Below are 20,737 nucleotides of genomic sequence, written 5' to 3' on the forward strand. Positions count from 1 at the left end.
CCCAAATTAGTTGGTTTTTAAAATGAGGTTATAGGTAGTTCATAGCATTAAAATTTGTGATTCATAGTTTAAAATCATGTTGCAAATCACCAGGAAGTCTGTGCCTGAAAATTTGAGCATAATGCAGTGGCGCTTTTGAGGTAGAAAAATTATATTCAATTATTGTTTAATTGCTGCTTTAGTTGGCATTTGAATTGCACTCTTCATTAGTACAGAGCTGATTTGCTCTCTAAACTGATTTGAAGAAATAGCAGATGAAGGGTGAAAAAAGGCATCTGTTCAAAAATTCTCCTCCTACCACCATAACACAAGAGAACTGTTCAGAATTTTTAAGGAACTATGGCCATATTGTCTCTCTTTTCTTTGCTTGGGTTGAATTTTAATATTTACTGTTATCACTTTCTTTAGCTTTTCACCTCGTCCGCTTATTGACTATGCTGACAGAGAACTTGTAGGAATTAAAGGTTGCAGGGTGTATGCTTTTAAACCTTCAAAATTTGGTATTAAATAATGTGAATGCTACCCAAATCTTGCTGCTGCTTACATAACGCCTCTAAGATGTAGCCTTTCCCCCCCCCTCTTTCCATATTGCTAAAACATGTCCAAGCTCTTAACTCTTCCTCTTGTGCCTTTCTGACCATTCAAAATATGGCTGCTAAAATAATTTTCCTGACTTGTCATCCTGAGCGTGTTGTTAATTGAGCCCCTCTGCTGGCTCCCCCTTCTTCCCCACATCAGATAAAATTTCTTGTTCGTACCTTTAATACGCTTCACAACTTAACCCCCCGCTTGCATGTTCCTAGAACACAGCTCCCGCCCCCCACCCCCGCAACCGGCCTGTGCTCCACCAGTGATAGTAGCCTTCGTTGTCCGTTTCTCCCACAAACATTTTTTTACTTCCATGCTGCCCGGTACATCCTACCTCAACTAATCTGCAAGATCTATGTACCCTATCCTCTCAAGATATGCTTCTACCATGATGCCTAGAGTAAATTGCCAACTGATAATGGCTGAGGAGGTGCCAACATGGTTAACTATTATGCACAAAACATGTGAGAGGGGTATTATTTGTATTACAATAGCATCCAGAGTCCCAGTCAAAAGGGGGAATATAAACATAAGGAAGAGACAGATTTTATCCTCAAAGAGCTTAGACAAAATGCAAAAAGTGGGTGTAACAAACATAGGGAGGATGAGGGAATAGGGATAAGAAAATGTGCCTAATGCAGGTTTCAAGTCATTCCGTTTGTTTGACTTGAAACTTGAAAATTTGTGGGCACTGCTAGTCTAGTAACCATATTTTCCGCTGTTTCCTCATCCTACCTCCATTTCTTTGTTACAACCACTTGATATATCTGATCTTTAATAAACTCATACATTTGGGACAGGGAATGTCTCTCACGATGTTTTTATATAATGCTTACCTCAATGGGGCCTTGATCTGACTAGAGCTTCAGGACCCTACTATAACACGAGATGTAGAAGTAGTAATAGTCTATGTTGCACATTTCCTTTTCTATTCTGCTCCCTATTTGCTAAGTTAAGATTTGTTATGTGGAGTGATAAGCATTAGTTAGAAACCTGTATCTTCGAATATGCTGGTATAGATTTACTGTGGTACGTTTCCAATTGCTCATAGCTATTAGCTTAACAAATCCGCTTGCATATGCAAGCACAGCTGCTCAGTGGTGTATTGAAATATCTCATCGCAACCAACCTAGAATTGTGCTATCAGAACTTTGCCTCGCACTTCTTGAGCATATGCTGAGCCTTTTCTTCCTGCTCTTTCTACACAAAGGTGCCAGGGCCTAGAAGAATGAGCTTGGGGTTTGTTATATGTGCATTGCAGCACTCTATAATGAAGACAAATATCATTGCTTACATTTTGCAAATGGAATAACTAGCACCAAGAAGTTTATATGGCCAGGGACACTTAACAAATCAGTGCCAAAAATAGGTCTGTTCACTGCTGTTCAGTGATGGGCAGTGGAATAAAATGCTCCGAGAACGTCTATGCCTCATTCAGTCCAAATCTGATATTTTGGATGGCGCTGAAGTACAGTAAAGTTGAGCATTAAAAAATAACTGCATTTCTTATTACAGAACATTAGTGCATACATCCATTGAATTCTGTTTATGCAGGAAGGGATGTTACATATTTGCTGGAGAAGAGATGTCTGAACAAAAGCTTTTTTACATTTCTTTCAACTCAAAGTTCTAGACAACGTATTGCAGGGAAAACCCAGAATTCGCAATGGAGTGAGCTAGGTTGCTCAAAATGTTTTCATTTCTAGTATCCAGGGTCCTGGAAGTTCTCAGAGAAAGGCAAGATCTGCTCTTCACACCTACGCGCGCTGTATATTTATATAAAAACCTTGATTGGAAGTAAATTTAATGGACTTTTCCGTTTGAGAGGCATAGGTTCATAATTTTAAGGCCAGAAGAGACCACTGGACTGTCTAGTCTGACCTCCTGCATAACACAGGCCACAGGACTTCTGTTAATTAATTCCTGCCTAAAGTACAATAGTGGTGATTCAACAAGAGCATATCCTTGAGATAAAATCATTTTAATTACAATATTTCCAGTGATGGAGAATCCACCACTACCCATGACAGGTTGTCTCCATGTTAATTACCCTTTCTGTTAAAAATGCACACCTTATTTCTAATCTGAATATGTCTAGCCTGAATATGTCTGGCTTCAATTTCTAGCTATTGGATCTTGTTATCTTTGTCTGTTAGATTGAAGAGCCCTCTATTATCAAATATTTGTTCCTCATGTGGGTATTTGTAAACTATGATCAAGTTACCCTTTAACCTTCTCTTTGATGAGCTGAATAGATTGAGATCCAAGAGTCTTTCACTGTCAAGCATGTTTTCCAATCCTGTAATCATTCTTGTGGTGGTTCTTTGAACCCTCTTCAATTTATCAATTTCTTCTTGATTTGTGTATGCCAGAACTGGGCATAGGATTCCAATAGTGGTCTCACCCCAGTGCCAGTTATAGAGGTAAAATAACCTCTGTACTCCTATTCAGTATTTCCTCTGGTTGTACTTCGCAGAATCACATCAGCCCTTTAAGCAACAGCATCACAGTGGGAGCTCATGTTCAATGGATTATCTACCATGACTCCCAGATCTCTTCTGTTATCACTACTTCCCATGATAGAGTACCTCATCCTTTAAATATGGCATATATTCTTTGTTCCTAGATGTAAGGCCTAACATCTGGCCATGTTGCAACACACATTGTTTTCTTATGCTCAGCTTTCAAAAGGGTCCATATAGCTCTGTAGTGGCCTGTCCTCTTCATTATTTTACTCCAGGGTGTGCCATCTTCAAACTTTATCAGTGTTGATTTTATGATTCTTTAAGATTTACTGATTAAAACATTAAATGGCATAGAGCCAAGAACCAGTCTGTGTGGGACCTTGCTAGAAACACACACACTCAGTGATCATTCTTTGTGTACAATTATGTTTTGAGACCCATCAGCCAGTTTTTAATCTATTTAATAATGTGTATTAAGTGGATTTTCTGTCATTTTAGTTTCTTTATCAAAATGTCATGCAGTACCTAATCAAATGTCTTTAGAAGTTTACATGAAGTGGATCTCTGTTTACAGCTGAAGAGGTTTTGAGAGTAGAAAGTGTCCCTGGTCTTTTTAAACTAAGGACTCTGAACTGAAAATTGTCACTTGATGGATTGAAGAAGAATATGGTATTTTTTTTGTCAGGAGCTTAAGTCTTTGGTGCCAGATATTTAATTGATAGCAATAGGATTCATGCTGAAAAATAAGTTTTGGCACCATAGGAGTTAACATGGTTAAATTAATATAGGGCATCTGTCCATGAATAACTACTTCAACACACTGGAAATATTTTAATAAGTCACCACTGTGGTGGTAAAACAAGGCATTTGTTGTTCTTACACTTGTCCCTAGCAACAGTTGGTTTCACTTGACATACTGTAATGAATTATGGGCTTTACAGTAATGCATCTAAAGTGGCATGAATTCATTATTAAGCTTGTTCATGGGACATATTTGCTAAACTAAGATTGATACTGTTTTCTTAGCTTAATTTAGAAGAAGGACAATGTAACCTAGATCTTAAAGTGCCGATCAAGCAAAAAGAACCATTTGAACAAGCCCCTGCACCCGCATGAAGCATCATTGACTTCTGGGGCACTCTGCATGGGTGAAAGTGTCCACCTTCATTGCTCTTAATGTAGGATCAGACCTGTAATGGTTTCAAGGACCTGAGCTGCTGGGTCTATGTTAAACTAAGATAAAATGGTGTTCCCTTGCTTACATCACTGTGCGGGGAATAAGTGTACTGGTAGCCTTCCTACCACAGTTTTGTGTTACCTTTGTCCTTTTTCTTTTCCTGTTGTCCTTTGTATCTTTGTATTTTTCTCTGTCCCATCACAGTTCTCAAGTTGTCTCTTAGCTGTTCCACTCTCTTCTGTGGGCAGGCAGCGCTAATTAGACTTTTGACCTTTGATATGCTGGAAAGTAATGTCTCGAGAGAACATAATTCTTGTATATGCACTGTGCTGCCTGCATCCTGCAGGGAGAAGAGACCACACAAAAATGGGAATTGTTAAAAATGAAGCATGCAGTGGAGAGAGAATATAATAGAGCAGGGGAGACAGGGCTTTTGGGTACTGCTGTCAGCTCTGCCATTGACTCTGCCACTCAGACAATTGCTGCAATAGTTCCCGCACCTATAAAATAGGGAAATTTTACTTACCTTACCTGTATGTTGAGACTGACTATTGTGAAGTGCTCCGAGATCCTCTGAGAGAACGTGGGGATGACAACCTCTGAAACAGGCTAGTCTAGAACAGAATAAGGGCTCCAGGAGATTGTGGACCAGATTAAAGCACATTTTTTAAAGGTTGTCATCTTTCCAATTCTCCCCATTATTTACTTTCATCAGAATTTGGTAATGTAAAGACAAGTGCAGAGTACTTCACTTAGGAAGGAAAAGTCAAATGCACAAGTACAAAATGGGGAATAACTGTCTAGGTGGTAGTACTGTGGAAAAGTATCTGGGGGTTATAGTGAACCACAAACTGAATGAGTTGTCAATGTGATGCAGCTGCCAAAAAGGCTAATATTATCCTCGAGTGTGTTAACAGGAGTGTTGTATGTAAGACACTGAAGGTAATTGTACTGCTCTGCTCACCACTGGTGAGACCCCAGCTGGAATACTGAGTCCAATTTTGGCTTACTCCAGAATGATACTAAACATTGTTTAACATAATCACGGTTGGCCTGCCTTTTAAGGCAGCTATATTGTCAAATATTCATTACACATTTTCAAGACTTCGTACTTGTGTGTAAAGGCTTTTGCCATATGTTTTGGATCACGGGTATGATGCAGTTCTGCAAATAGCAGCATGAAGATCACCACATCATCCATCTTTCAGAGAGTACTCAAAGAGGAATGTTGTCTAAGGCTACATCTACACTACGGGGGGGGGGGGGGTAGATTTAAGATACGCAAATTCAGCTACGTGAATAGCGTAGCTGAATTCGACGTATCACAGCCAACTTACCCCGCTGTAGGGACCTCTGCGGCTTCCTGTCGACGGCGCTTACTCCCACCTCCGCTGGTGGAGTAGGAGCGTCGATTCGGGGATCGATTGTCGCGTCCCAACGGGACGCGATAAATCGATCCCCGAGAGGTCGATTTCTACCCGCCGATTCAGGCGGGTAGTGTAGACCTAGCCTTAGATTCCATACATTTTGGATTAAACAATTAGTTGATGCAGTACCATTAAACATTCAAATCCATCCTGACTTTTCTCCGGTTTCTCTCTCAGCTGGATTAATTTATTCTCTTCAGCCTCTTCAGATATGTAGTCACTAGAGTTGTCTAGTTTATTTCCCCCACCCCTTACATTTGCAACAGTTAAATACATGTTTGTAAAACTGTCTAAAGAATTTTGGTACTAAACAGTAACTTGATTACATCAGGGCTCACAGAGTGTGACAAACGCATGTGGAAAGGCCAACATGCCATTCAAAGAAAATGGAGAGAAATAAATTGAAATAAGGGAAAAGCAGCAGGAGACAGATTTGAAGAGTGGCAGACATATATCTTAACTCTTGCCACATAAATCCTGAACACCACTTCCTCTAAAATGAGGCAAATACCTGTCACCTTTCAGCCATTTTAAAAGTAATTTTCTTAAATTTATATCTGTTTTATTCCTTTTCTTATTACTTCTCATTCACTTTTTCTCTTCCATGTTGTTCCTCTATCATTACTGTACTCCTTTCTTTTGCCTGTATTTTCTTCCTGATTTTGCTGATCCCAATGCCTTCCAATTCTGGATTGGCTATGCTTTGATATTAATAGTACATGGTGGATGATTCGAGAGGCAGAGAAAGGTATGCTGTCCCTCTGGTCCATGAGTTGTTCTTCTGCCCTGGCTGAATTATGTTGAGATGACTATTTTCATATGGCAGAGACATGCTGTTCCCGTATTCATCTTTTACAAAGTAAAACGGTACTCCTCAAGCAACAAAGAGAAACTTATTAGACTTTACATCTTTGACATGTTGGAAGATGATCTCCCTTGAGATACTATCTTCAGATCAGCAGTCTAAAATTTCAAAATGAAAAAAATGTCTCTTATGCATGAATAAACTATGAAAAGGAATTAATTGGGTACTATCGATTTAAAATTTCCAGGATCTGGGATAAAAAAAATGCATCTGGCTTTCTTACAAAAAAATGTTTTACAAAATCATGTTTGTGGACATACTGGAATGGAAATTGTCTAGCCAAAACATCAGATGATGATGCAGAATTTTGTGGCATGTCAATGAAATGAAGCATGTAGCACGTACTTAGTTTGGTAACGTGCAGGCCACATGCCAGCTTCTAACAAGTAGTGTCTTTGGACAGCTTAGCTGTACTACCACGGCCAAAATGTGTCTTTGTAACATGCATGGTGCAAACTATTGCAACGTCTTGTTTTCATTTTCAGGTGTCAAAACATAGTGAAAATGGGCAGGAAGGGTCTGTAGTGTTCCTAGCTATTGAAGCAGGCAATCATATAATAGCACCATTAATATGGAAGTACTTATGTGGGGACTGAGATTTTATAGGCAATTAGGACACTTAAGTGTGACTAGCAGGGTGGTTAGTAAAAGTTTCACTGCATATTGCTTTCCTGGGCTGGAAAACTCAAGGATAAATAGGAGCATTCTATTTATGTAGCCTTGTGAACGAGTCTTTGAATTAATTTGTTTTATTTTAGATTCTGAAAGGGAATATAAAAATGCACATTTTTAACTTGGGAAAATGTTCCATTTTCAGCATGGCTTTTTAGTCAGTCCTGCCCTTATATGAAGTCAAGCTCATCTACATATCCCGGTAGAATCAGCTTCTTTACATGTGCTTCAGGACACTAGATTTCTACATGGTGCGTGCCTGCATACAGAACTAACTGTTGCATCTAAAGTTTCCTTAGAAACAGTTCTTTCTCTTGCCAGTCAAGGTTTTGGGGGGAAGATTTGACTCTTCTATTTTTAATCTAAATTCGATTTAGCTACTGTTAAAATATTCCTGCTGGAAAATAGAATAGAGTTTGAGGGTGGGAGGAAGTTTGATGGAGATGCGGGAAAAGTTTTGCTGTTAGGAACAGAAAAGCAGAATGTTCATTAAACACAGGTGTTAAATACAGCGCTTTAATACATAAAGATAAAAAATGGATGTATGCATATTGGGTGTGTCTTTATTGGAGGGGGACTGACTATTTTCTCATTGTTAAACTTAAAGAATTCGACCCTTCTCTTCAGATATCAAAGATTTTTTTAGCAAACCCCATAATGGGTTAGTATAGAAAGGTAACATTTTCAAAAGAGTCTAAGCCCTATTTTTCCAGTGACTTAGACCCTTAGGAGTTAAATCTCTTTTGAAAACTGCACTTAGGCTCTTTTGAAAATTTTGCCTCAGACCTTCGGTGACCTTAGATGATCCAAATTCTTTGTATGGCACAGTGATGAGGAGTGAGAGAAAGAGGGAAGTATTTTCTTTGAGTAGAATTTCTGTTTTGAGACATCTTGAAGATTACTCCAGCCAAATATAAAGAAAATAGTTTTTCCAAGAGCCGAGTTGGTTCCTTTAAGCTTTCCCACCTCCATTCTTTTTTCTGCATAGTTAAGATTGGTAGTCCATCGCTGACGATGACTGTGATATTATCGGAGTTCTCATCTATGGCTACACATATGACCCTGATGCACAGAGTCGGCTGCGCTGAGGGCATGGGAAGTCTGTATCTATGATGATTGATGATGCAGCTCTGTGGTGCCATTCATGTATAGCCTGGAGATGATTTTGTCGATCCTGCTCAAATCTGTTACATGCTGATCTTGTCCAAGACCACCAGTGAGTTCTGTTCTGAGCCATTTGCTCAAGTTCTTTGGGATTGATGCCAGCCCACTGGAGATGGCTCTTCAGATTATCTTTTGAAGCACTTATACGGATGACCCTTCTTTCTTTTTGCCCTGACTCAGCTCCCCATAGAAGATCTGTTTTGGTAGATGGTGGTCTTCCATTCTGATGACATGTCCGGTCCAGCTAAGTTGTGCTCTCAGTAACATTTCCTGAATGCTGGTTGTGTTTGCTCTCTCAAGGACCTTAATATTGGTCACTCTGTCTTGCTAGTGAATTCTGATTATTGAGCGGAGGGAGTGCATGTGAAATTGCTCAAGCTTTTTAATGTGATGTCTATAGAGAGTCCACGTCTCAATCCATACAGGAGAGATGTTAGAACCACTGCACTGTAGATCTTCATTTTAGTGGAGAGACGAATGTTGTGTTGGTTAAGGACTTTTGTGAGTCGACCAAGGGCCTGACTGGCTTTACTAATTCTGGAGGAAATTTCCTTATCATGGGAATTGTCACTCAAGATGGTGCTGCCCAAATACTTGAACTGATCCACATTTTTGAGCTGTGTGCCTTGGGTGAAGATGGCTACCACAGGGGCATTGGAATGAGGTGCTGATTGGAACAAGACCTATGTCTTCCCAAGACTGATGATGAGGCCAAGGAGCTGGGATGCTTCAGAAAAATCTGTCAATGGTGACCTGAAGGTCATCATGTCTATAGGCCATCAAGGCGCAGTCATCTGCAAAAAATACCTGGATAAGAAGTCTCTTCAGCATCTTGGTCTTAGCATTGAGGCTCTGAAGATCAAGGAGGGAGCCATCAAGCTGGTACCAGATATATATATATCCCCTGACCAAGTCCCTTGTGGCATGGCTGAGGACACAGACAAAGAAGAAGTTGAACAGCACTGGAGCAAGTATGCAGCCTTGCTTCACTCCATTCGAGTTTTAGAATGTGTCAGAAAAGTCACCACTGGCGAGCACTTGCTCTGTCATGTGGTCATGGAACAGATGGGTGATTCGTATGGACCTTCTTAGGCAGCCCAGTTTATGCAGAATAGCACATAGACCCTCTCTGACCGTATCAAAAGCAGATTGGTAAGAGCAGTGGTCAACTTGCATATAGTCCCATTCACGCACAAGTGCCCCAAGTTCAGTAGAACAGCCTTCAGCATAGCAAAGCTCAAGCACACCAACAATCAGTTGCAGTTTCAGCAGTTCATTTGATGACATGCTTTTTTCATGCCTGAAAATCACTGGCAAACCAACAGAAAATGGAACCAGTTCAAACATGTGATAGTTAAGATTATACAAAGACCAAAAGCAGTATGTATTTTTCATCTATTATGTTAGCAGTGTTTTTTTTTTTTGACATTGTTAATTTAAAAATAGATGATTTTGCAAATTATTATACTCATTTGCTGAATGGCCTTATGCATCACATTTCTAAAGATTCTGATTTCACCGTAGTGACTGTTTTGTATACGTTCTTATGCCTTTGGGGGAGGGATAGCTCAGTGGTTTGAGCATTAGCCTACTTAACCGAGGGTTGTGAGTTCAATCCTTGAGGGGGCCATTTAGGGATCTGGGGCAAAACTTGGGGATTTGTCCTGCTTTGAGCAGGGGGTTGGACTAGATGACCTCCTAAGGTCCCTTCCAACCCTGAGATTCTATGATATGTAATTATTTGTTGGGGATAGTGTATTTCATGGATTTTTTTTTTTTTTTAAATAAAATTGAAGTCCAGAAGGGACCATTAGATTATTCAGTATGATCTCCTGTGTCTGTCAGCCACTAAATTTCACCCAGGTACTCCTATTTTGAGCCCAATGACTTTAATCAGACTGTAGCTAGACCCCATCTCTCGCAGTGGCCTATCAGTGTTTCAGCAGGAGGGGGGAAAAACCCAGAGTACATCTGGCCAATTGTGTACTGGGGGGAAATACAGATCCTTCTTGATCGTATAGGTGACCAGCAAAAGCCCTGAAGCATGAGATTTGATTATACATAATGATACTAATCTCATTTGTAAAGCACTTTAAGAACTACTTATGAAAAGTGCTATGATAAGGGTGAGTTGGTATTATTAGTTATTGTCTTAGGACATAGCTGCAAGTGTTAAGAGCATGCAGGCAAACCTGTAATCCCCATGGTCTATAAAGGCAGGGAGTGAGAAGGGGAATTCATATATTCAGGTTCCAAGGTCAGAAGGAACTACTACAACCATGCTAAATAGGTTTGGACCAAGAACTGATCCCTGTTGTAACCTGTTAGAAATGGCCCACTCATTGATATCTTCCCATTAACAACCACATTTTGAGAACTGTCAATGACTAGGAGTATTATGCTCTAATAAATTTGTTAGTCTCTAAGGTGCCACAAGTACTCCTGTTCTTTTTGCGGATACAGACTAACACGGCTGCTACTCTGAAACCTGTCAATGACTAGTTTTTAATCCATTTAATTGTGTGTCCTATTAATTCTATGTAATGCAATTTTTTTAAAATCAGAATGTCATGTGAGACTAAGTTAATTGCTTTGGAGAAATCCACAGTATATTTAAGAAGTTAAGGGCGTTATCATTTTCCCCCCCTTCTCAAGATGGTTTTCAAGGAGTTTTTTCAACAAAACATTAAATCTGATAATATTTCTATTGGGAAGTCTTTGGTTACTATTGTAAATATGTAATACTTCAAAGTGATAAAATTTAAGAAATCATCTGGCTTGTGTCTTGAATTACATTTTTTACACATAGTTGAGACGTGTGCATAGTGGAGTTACTATAATTGTTATGCTCCCATGACTGTATATGTAACATCGTACCTTGTCTTTCTTTTTCAGTGGTCTTATTGTTCCTGAGAGGGATGGCAATGAAACCATCCCAGAAGTTGTAGCCACTTCTGGCTATGTCCTACTGCATTTCTTTAGTGATGCTGCCTATAATTTGACAGGGTTTAACATCACCTATAAGTAAGTAATACTTCTTCCAAATGGTTTTGAGGAAATTTAAATGTTGCATATTGAGAGAGCAGTCTAAATGCACTCCAAGGATGGATCAGGAGAGGTATTTCCAGTAGGCCTAGGGAATTATGAATTCCACTGTACAAGGAACTGGCAAGACCCCACCTAGATAGCTGTGTACAATCCTGGGCACCATGTTCAGGAAAGATGAATTCAAATGGGAACAGGTGCAGAGAAGGATTATCGGGGATATGGAGAACCAGTCGTATGGGAGAAGGCTAAAAGAGCTTGGCTTGGTCAACATATAGCCCCTCTCAGCTTTTGCTTTACTATGATTGGTCTCTATACATATATGGCGCGTGGGGGAGGGGGTAACACCAAGGCAGAAAAGAGCTATTTAAACTGAAAGGCCATGTTGGCACAAGAACAAATGGGGATAAACTGGTCAGGAATAAAATTAGGCAGGAAATTAGAAGGTTTCTAAGCATTGGAGAAGTGGTTCTGGAACAGCAGTCTAACAGGAGAAGTGGGAGCAAACAACCTAACTAGTTTTAAGACAAAACTTGATATGTTTATGAATGGGATGACATGATGGCATTTCCTGAGAGAGCAGGGTTCTGGGTTTAATTACTCCGGAGGTCCCTTCTTGTCTTATGTATCACTTCTTTTCTCTATTTCTCTTGGTACTGGCAGCTGCCCTTGAAACATGAAACTGGAAGTTAATTTAAGTTTTAATCCTTAATTACCTTTTCTAAAAAGGTAAATATACTCATGTGAACTTTTTGTAATGCATGGTTTAACACATGACGTTAATAAATAGCTTATTTGGAAGGCCAAGAGGCAAATTAATCACATAATTTGTGTAAGGTGTCTAATATTTTGTCACTAGCATTAATCTCACATGTGGATTGTAAACTTGGGTAAATGCAACATGAGTAATAGCGACTATTTTTGAGCAAATGTTAGATTTGTACAATCACATGCAATCAATAGAATTTATCCCCTTTATGCATATGACTTCTTAGCCTTTTTCCTTTCTCTTCCCCACATTCCTGCATACACACAAGAATTTTCCTCAGGCCACTGGACTAAGCCTATAGTAAAGAGAAATGTGTAGACGCATCTCTAAAAAGCTTCAGATCATCTCAGTTCCAGTTGGTTACTAGGCTGCCTTAGCAGAGCTACCCCTCTGGGACTAACGACTATGAATAAACTTCCTCGCTTTCCCTGTTTATAATTTTAAGAAGCAATACGCATCAGTTCTTTGTAAACATTTGCTATAGTATACTTTATGCTCAGTGCTGTTTTTGAAATACCTTTAGGCTATTCCCTAATGGGCTAATTATTTTCAGAATGGTCACTTTAGAGACCTAAGTAGAAGATGCTAGTGTACACATGCTAGTAGAGATCCTTGTAGGTATTGGACATTTAATTGAATTTGTTGCTTTTGTGGGTGTGACAGCCTCTGAATTTTATTTCAGTATAGTTGTGCATGAGGATTTTGTATGGAGTGGGATTTGTTTTACCGTGGGTGTGAATTGGTGTTCATGTGCAGGAAATTTTAGCTCTTGGTAACATTTAATGTTGATTGGTTGAAGAAATTCAGTTACAAATGACTGTCTACCACAGGAATAGTTTAAGCATCCCTGGATGTTAAATGTGGATCAACCCGTGAAATGCATTTGTCATGTGGCCCAACTATCTATATTGGGCTGTTTTAAATAGGAAAAAAAGTCAGAAGGGAGTGGATGGCGTGCTGCTTATTCAGGGGGACATATAGCTACGGCCAAGCCATCCGTGTCTTCCCAGGCTCGCCTTCGACTTCATACATTTTTGTCTACTAGAGAGCCCTTGGCTTAAACCCGCTGGCCAAGATTTTAAAAACTGGGTGCCTAAAGTTAGGCTCTTAATCCATATTTAAGCACCTAAATAAGTGGTCTTTTTTTCCCCAAAAGGTGCTGCGCATCCAGCAGCTCTTGCTGCCTGCAGTGGGAGGTGAGGGTACTCAGCACTTTCCAAAGTCATGCCAAAATGTATTTAGCAGCCTTATTTTAGACATCTAATGTAGAATATCTTGGTCACTCTGATGCCCAAAACCATGATACCATCTACTGGCAGCTGCCAGTACTACATAGTGACAATAACTGGCAGAACCGAAAAAAGCCAAAGAGAAGTGTGAGTGAAGAAAGCAGGCTGTGGCAAAAACCTGAGGCCATGTCTGCTTGAGATGTGGACGCATCTGTGGATTCCTCATGAGTTGACATTTGCACAAGATGCACTGAAACAAACTGACTCTCATACATCAACTACGGTGGGAGACTCCAACATAACAATGCAATGAATAAATTCGCTTACAACTAATCTACCTTCCCTTAAAAGAAGGTGGATATGAACTTGCTATGTTAAGCTGTATTTTAAAATTTCTCTTAATTCTACATGCTCGATCTCATTTCAGATAGTTTTCTTTAAAAAAATTTTAAAATATTGTTTCAATTTTTGGTTGTTCTGTGTGTTATGGGTGAGAGACTTCCTCCTAATGTTTCCTTAACAGAGAGGATGCAAGGATTTTCTGTTTTAAAACTTGGATGTATTCTAACCAGCTCAGAGTATTGTGCTGGAGTTTGAATTCAAAGTCAAGCTTTGAAATTCACTCTGACCCTTACTACAAAGGAGAGTGAAATCCTTTTATTTCATTTAGTCTTGGTGCAGTTGGATTTTGGATAGTGATCCCTATCTTTGATTCATGTTGTTGAATGCAAAGTCAGTGGTTAAATAAACTTCAGCTTTCACATTCAGGGGCCTTATTCTTTATCAAATCGTGGAATCTGTAACAGAGATATTGCTTAAAAATGATGGAGGACTAGTTTTGTCACAGTTGATTCGACACGAGTACTGTGTGCACCATGATCCAAAGGATTGTGTGCGACTAGGTTATTGACATGCACCCTGTGGTGCATTTGTTAAGTGAGTCCCAGAATAAAGTGTAATTGGGACTAGTTTGGTTGGATAGATCACACTATTACCACATAGCCCTCATGTGAGCTGATGAAATCCTTCACTGTAGTGGTGTTGGGGTGATTTATTTTCATTATAAATAACTGGCATGTATATGGATTGTTTTAGAAGCATTGCTGTAGATTTAACTTGTTAAGCGAACCAGCTCTTTAAATTGTGGACCAAATCAACAAAACTTTTTGCAAAGGTGGTTCAGATCTGAAAAGCATAACTTGTCAGTCAGTTATTTTGGGACTCTAAGCAAAGTACCATTTTTTCTTCTGAGCACTAAGAATTTGGCAAATCACTAGTGTTTCCTCATCAGCTCACTTAATTTGGGACTCAGTTATAGAAATCGCTCTTAATGTTACTACTTAAAATATTAGCTAGACCAAAAACAAGTATAGACTCATAACTTCAAATCCTATCTCAGCATAGATATGTAGAATAAACATGTATACCTTTGTATTAACATTGTTCAGCACCTCTTTGTGCAATAAGATGTGTGGCTTAGTAGTCAATTGAGCTGTTGACAAACATTATTTTCCCCATGTTTGCAGTTTTGACATGTGTCCCAATAATTGTTCTGGCCGAGGAGAGTGCAGACACAATAACGGCAGTAACACTGTTAAATGTGAATGTTCTGAACACTGGAAAGGAGAGGCGTGCGATATTCCTTATTGTACAGATGGTTGTGGATATCCTGCAAGAGGTCAGTGCAACATGAATGGGACCAAAGGATGCTTGTGCAATTCAGGCTGGCAAGGTAAGTGCCCTGATAAACACGGACAGGTTTTTTACTGAGAGGGGGATGTTTTTGCCTGTGTGACATTTGCAGTTAAATCTGGGATGGAAATTGTATGGCGGGGTGGGAGGAGACTATGAATGCTCACGAAACTGGGGGTTGGAGTGCGGGAGGGGGTGAGGGATTCAGGAGGGTGCTCCGGCCTGGGACTGGGGGGTTTGGAGGGCAGGGAGTGGGGGCGTGGGAGGAGGTCAGGGGTGCAGGCTTCGGGCGGCACTTACTTTAAGCAGCTCCCGGAAGCAGCGGCATGTTCCCCCTCACTCCCATCTCCTACTTGCAGCCAGGTGGTTCTGCGTCCTACTCCGTCTGCAGGCACCACCACTGAAGCTCCCATTGGCCATGGTTCCCGGCCAATGGGAGCTGCAGGGGCGCTGCTGGGGGTGGGGACAGCATGCGGAGCCCCCTAGCTGCCTCTACACATAGGAGCGGAAGGGGGACATGCCGCTGCTTCCGGGAGCTGCGCGGAGCCATGGCACACGTGTAGCGAGGCAAGCCCCCAACCTCGCTCCCCGGCTGGAGCACTGCAGTGGGCCAAGCCCCAGACCCCGCTCCCTGGTGGGGTCTCAAGGGCCAGATTAAAACGTCTGAAGGGCTGGATACAGCCCCTGGGCCATAGTTTGCCCACCCCTGTTATAGTGTCTGGCAGATGTTTTCACTCAGCAGCATTCCATTCTCCTCCCAGTTGTACCTTTCTGACCTGCATGCATCAGAGCCTTGGTCCTCCTTTCTCAAACATTAGCATGTATCTCCAAAAAAAATCTGCTTACTGGTCATGTGAGCAAGTGAATATGGATCTTAGAAGACATATAAGGATGTATGATTGTATCTGAAGGCAAAGTTGAGCCTTCAGGTAGGATTTAACTTGTCTCAAAAATAAATGAAACATGTTTGTTTCTAATTCTGTTCAGGTACTGCCACACTGAAGTGTGGTGCTTTGCTCCATTTTTAATTAAAAAACCCTAGAATTTCACCTTTGGCAATTTTCAGTTTCTCACATAAAATTGATTTTCTTTGTATAAGTATATTTTAATTGCTAAAATTAGTCAGTCACATTAAAAAAAATCCCCACATACTTTAAGAAGTGAATGTGTATAGTACTGAAATATAGCCACCTCTAGGGTTAAGCACAGCAGCTGTTTGACAGCACATAGCAACACTGCAAATTAGTTTAGAGAAGGAAGTGTGAATAATATATTGGCAGAAACTTTAGAAGGAATTTAGATGAACAAAATTAAATTATCCAAATCCAGGGCACCAGGGATTATCCAAATGTACCAGAGCATCAAGGATAACAGTTCTACTCCTGGGGGGAAAACCCATGGAATGTTTAATGGCCACAGGTGATTAGGACCCAGAACTTATGTGCACCGCATCTTATATACACCAGGCCTCCAAATAACGTGTTAGAGGACTGGTTGAGTACTGACAGAGAGGGAAGATTTCTCTTTACTGAATCCCCAGCTTCAGGAATCTTAGTAGTGTTTTTGAGGTCTACCATACAAGTATTGGGCTTAGGTTGTGAAATCTGCAATGAAACTGCCACCCAATATGGCACAGCTACAAGCTGCGTCCTTACTTTCCTACTTTGAAGCTTTATTTTATCCATAAATAGTCCCTTACATGTATGTTTGTAACAATGTTTCTCAACATTTTAAACTTATTTTTCATTAAAAGGTCCTGGCTGTGCAGTCCCTGTACCAGCTAATCAGTCATTCTGGACTCGTGAGGAATACTCTAGTCCGAAGCTTCCCAGAGCGTCTCACAAAGCTGTTGTCAATGGCAATGTAATGTGGGTTGTTGGAGGCTACATGTTCAATCATTCCGATTCCCGCATGGTTTTAGCGTGAGTAAACCCAAATACCTGGATATCATTTTTGCTTTTTCAACTACAAGATATTATTAGATGTCAAGAATTAATTTTAGAAAACATCATTCTGCAAACTGTGTCCACACCTGCGCCCTACCCAAAGCTAGGATTTGTCAACATGAGTTTTCTAATGTTTGATGGGAGCTAGTTTTGGAAAAACTTCATACAGAGACGTGAGGTTCAGTAACTGCTGACCTACGCCATCCTTCCTATAACACTATCCTGTCTCACTGTTATTACTTTCTGTATATTCATCCATAAGCCCCACGAGTTCTGTCTTGCCTCACCTTCAGTGAGGCCGAGTCTACATCCTCTCAGAGACCATCTGAATTAACTCATTCTAATAAAACAGTTTCTGCTGTTTAACCTGCATGATTTCAGGCTGTGACTGCTTAATGAAGCTCTATGGGCTATTGAAATGGATATTTGAACTTAGAAAGAGAGGAACAATATCCCAATGGATAGGGCACCAGACTGAGATTTGGCTATGCTGGATCTATTCTTGTCACCAGGCCAATTCAAAATGGACTCACTGTATGACTTTGAACAAGTCATTTAAACTCTGTGCCCTCATCTGTAAAATGAGGCTGACGCCCACTGTTGTGAAGAATATTGTTATATCACTTATACAATTATCATTAAGTGCACACTAATAGTCTCTGTGGAAAGCTTTTAAATCACCCAGATAGTGTTACAAACTAAAAGGTATAGGGCCTAATTCTGCCCGAAAATGCATACATATAGCTTCCGTCAGCTTCAGCGAGAGTAATGCATTCAGAATTGGGGACAGCGTTTGGTCCATAAGTAGCAGTTTCTCTAAGCCATACTTGAAGGTTTTTCGAAAATTCACATATCATTGCAAGGCAGTCCTTCCTCATTTTCACTAGCTAGTTTTTCAAAGACTTGCCTTGTTTTTTCATCTCATTAAACACATGAGGATAGACTTCATTAAAGATTTATCTTAAAGCTGATTTTTCTTTACATAAATGTAAGCATTGCAAATATAGCTACTTCCCTAGGTGTAAAGCCAATGAACTTTTTTTTTTTGATGGGGTCTTTCTCTTGTTGATTTCCTGTGCCAAATTAAGTTTAGAGAGAGTTTTTATGGTTGAATGATGAAAGTGTAATTAAAAAATACTAGGCTATGAATATTGACGGTTTCCTGTAGGAATGTTGGAATTTACCCTGAGCTTTTGTAGAACCTATTTTTGGCACACCTTTGGGCAGATCCTCCGTTGATATAAATTGGCATTGCTCCGTTGCGAATGTTGTCACTCTTGGTTTTGCATAGGGAAGTGCAACACTAAGTATGGTAAAGAAACAAAAGTATATTTGTTTAAAATATATTGCTTAAGTTTAACTTTTATCCATAAAAGATTTTTTTGTATATAATTTGTAACCATGTGTCTTCACACTTTTTATTAATATATCTTTCCTAACAAATCCAGAGGAGGACAGGTAAATTTGTAAATAAATTACACAGAATAATCTCAAATTCTCATTTATACAGGTATGACCTTGTTTCTGAGGAGTGGCTTGCACTGAACAGCACTGTGAACTCTGTAGAGATCAGATATGGTCATTCATTGGCGTTACACGAGGTAGGTAGATGTATTAGTGCTAATTAAATCTTGCTTTCAATTGTTTTAGTTCTGTGTATATAATGTCCTGGGAGAAGCATTGCTTACTTATCTGAGTGGCAAGGGCAGCCCAAGGGATAAAAGAAAAGAAAACAAAAAGTTCACCTTAAGGTAATCCTACCAGACAGTTAAATTTAGTGGCATATACATTGTGTTGGAATTTTTTTGAATACAAATACACAAAGAATACGGCTGGATGTGTCATTTGTATATTAGCATAATTTCAGCCTTCGTCATCTTTTGATAAATCCTAACTGGTTAAATATTTTGAGGCTCTTCACTTGCTTAGTAGTCATAGACTTTTTAAATAACAGACTTTTCATTTTTATTTTTCTTGAGGTAGGGAGGATAGCATAGGGAATTTACCCTTTTTTTCCTCCCTAAGTACGTTGTGCATCAGACAACATAATTTGAATAAGACCAGGAGGAGATGGACAGATGTTGCCTTAGGTTTGCATTGCCCTTGTTAAACTCTACCATAACTCTTTAATAGTTAACAAGAAAAAGTTACACTTACTGTAGTGCTTTTCCAGAGTGAGGCTGAGGAGGAGTCAAATAGTTTGATATACCTTATACTAAGAAGGAAAAATAATGAGAAACAATTTTTCTTAATTTTTGTTTAACATCCAGTGAAACGGTTGGATCTTCCATGGATGCTTAGAAGACTTCATTTAATTTTCCATTAGCATTAGCTGGAGTTATTCGTATAAATCCTTCTATACATTGCACAATATGTGGTGGACATTTGTTGGGGAGCTATAAACCATAGCAGTTGGTTTCTTTTGTATGTGTGGTGTGTTAATGACAAAAAGTCTGATCATTTCTTTATTAAACCAACTTTTTTTCCAGAATAAAATCTATATGTATGGAGGAAAAATAGATGCAACGGGGAATGTGACCAATCAGCTGTGGGTATTCCATATACACAATGAGTCATGGGTTCAAGTGACACCAAAAGCCAAGGAGCAGTATGCAGTTGTTGGCCACTCAGCACACATTGTCACGCTGGAAGATGGCAGTGCTGTTATGCTCATCATCTTTGGGCACTGCCCTCTGTATGGGTATATCAGCAATGTGCAGGAATATAACCTTGGTAGGTACAGTCTTACCACTTGTTTGCATTTCAATGTTCAGTTTGCAACCATTAACCAGATCCAGGCAAAAACAGTTTATTGAACTTATTGATGTTCAAGTTCCTCCTTTTTTTTCTACAATATATTTTTTTAGAACTTGAATCTAATGTCGTGTACAAAATGCTTGAATATCTGTACAGTGACTAGAAAGGCATGTACCCCTTATGGCTATCCAGTATATGTGACAGAACTGCAATGAATTATGAGGCAAGTCTAACTAATTATGAAGCAACTTTGAGTTTTGTTGACAGCATTCTAAAAATACACAGCAAAGTAGATATGTAACTAAAATACCAGGAACGCCACACTCTTGCAAGGCTTGTGGAGAGCCTTTTTTGACTGTGGGAAGTGTTGGTGTCTCCTCACCATGGTGTCTCCCTACCATGCCTGCAGAATGAACCTCAAACTCTCCATGATGTTTTCTTGAAGTTTGGAAAGCTACAAACTCTGTTTTGTAGCAGCTTTCATTATGCATGGTATGTGAATAATTGAGTCAGATTCATTATGAAATGAATTTAAAACAATTCTGTTCTTTACTTGTGAGTGGGATGCCTTTCTTCTTGTGTATATATTGCTGCATTCAGTACCTAGAGCCCAGATAAAACGTAATGTAACGTCATCCTCTTTGGGGGTGACTGGATTCACATTTCATGTATTGTATTTCACACATATGCATACATTCAGCAAAAGCTATTTGTATCTCAGTTCATCAGCTTTTAGAGAAGTTCAGATATAAAAGTTAGACTGTATGCTCTCCCAGATGGTTGCTGTGTCTTGCTGTATTTATATACAATGTCCAAGACAGTAAAGCACTGATCTCAATTGGTGCCTATAAGTATTAGCATACTATAAAAAGCAAATCATAATTTTTGCAGTATATTATTGGTTTATACATTGTATTCATATATGTGTTAGCTCTTCCCGT

At 39.6% G+C, this 20,737-nt stretch overlaps 1 protein-coding gene across 3 annotated transcripts in view; it reads left to right on the plus strand.

Annotated features, from left to right (window-relative positions):
• The window catches only part of ATRN (attractin), a 256,101-nt gene that overhangs the window by 70,992 nt on the left and 164,372 nt on the right, over positions 1 to 20,737 (plus strand). For all 3 annotated transcript variants that reach the window (XM_008169620.4, XM_065598367.1, XM_065598368.1), the window contains exons 4-8: positions 11,254 to 11,382; positions 14,928 to 15,133; positions 16,847 to 17,015; positions 18,550 to 18,640; positions 19,529 to 19,772. In XM_008169620.4, coding sequence (XP_008167842.3) covers positions 11,254 to 11,382; positions 14,928 to 15,133; positions 16,847 to 17,015; positions 18,550 to 18,640; positions 19,529 to 19,772 — 839 coding nt within the window. The remainder of the gene's footprint in view (positions 1 to 11,253; positions 11,383 to 14,927; positions 15,134 to 16,846; positions 17,016 to 18,549; positions 18,641 to 19,528; positions 19,773 to 20,737) is intronic.

The sequence above is a fragment of the Chrysemys picta genome, chromosome 5, assembly GCF_011386835.1.
Source record: "Chrysemys picta bellii isolate R12L10 chromosome 5, ASM1138683v2, whole genome shotgun sequence".
NCBI classification, from domain to species: domain Eukaryota; kingdom Metazoa; phylum Chordata; order Testudines; family Emydidae; genus Chrysemys; species Chrysemys picta.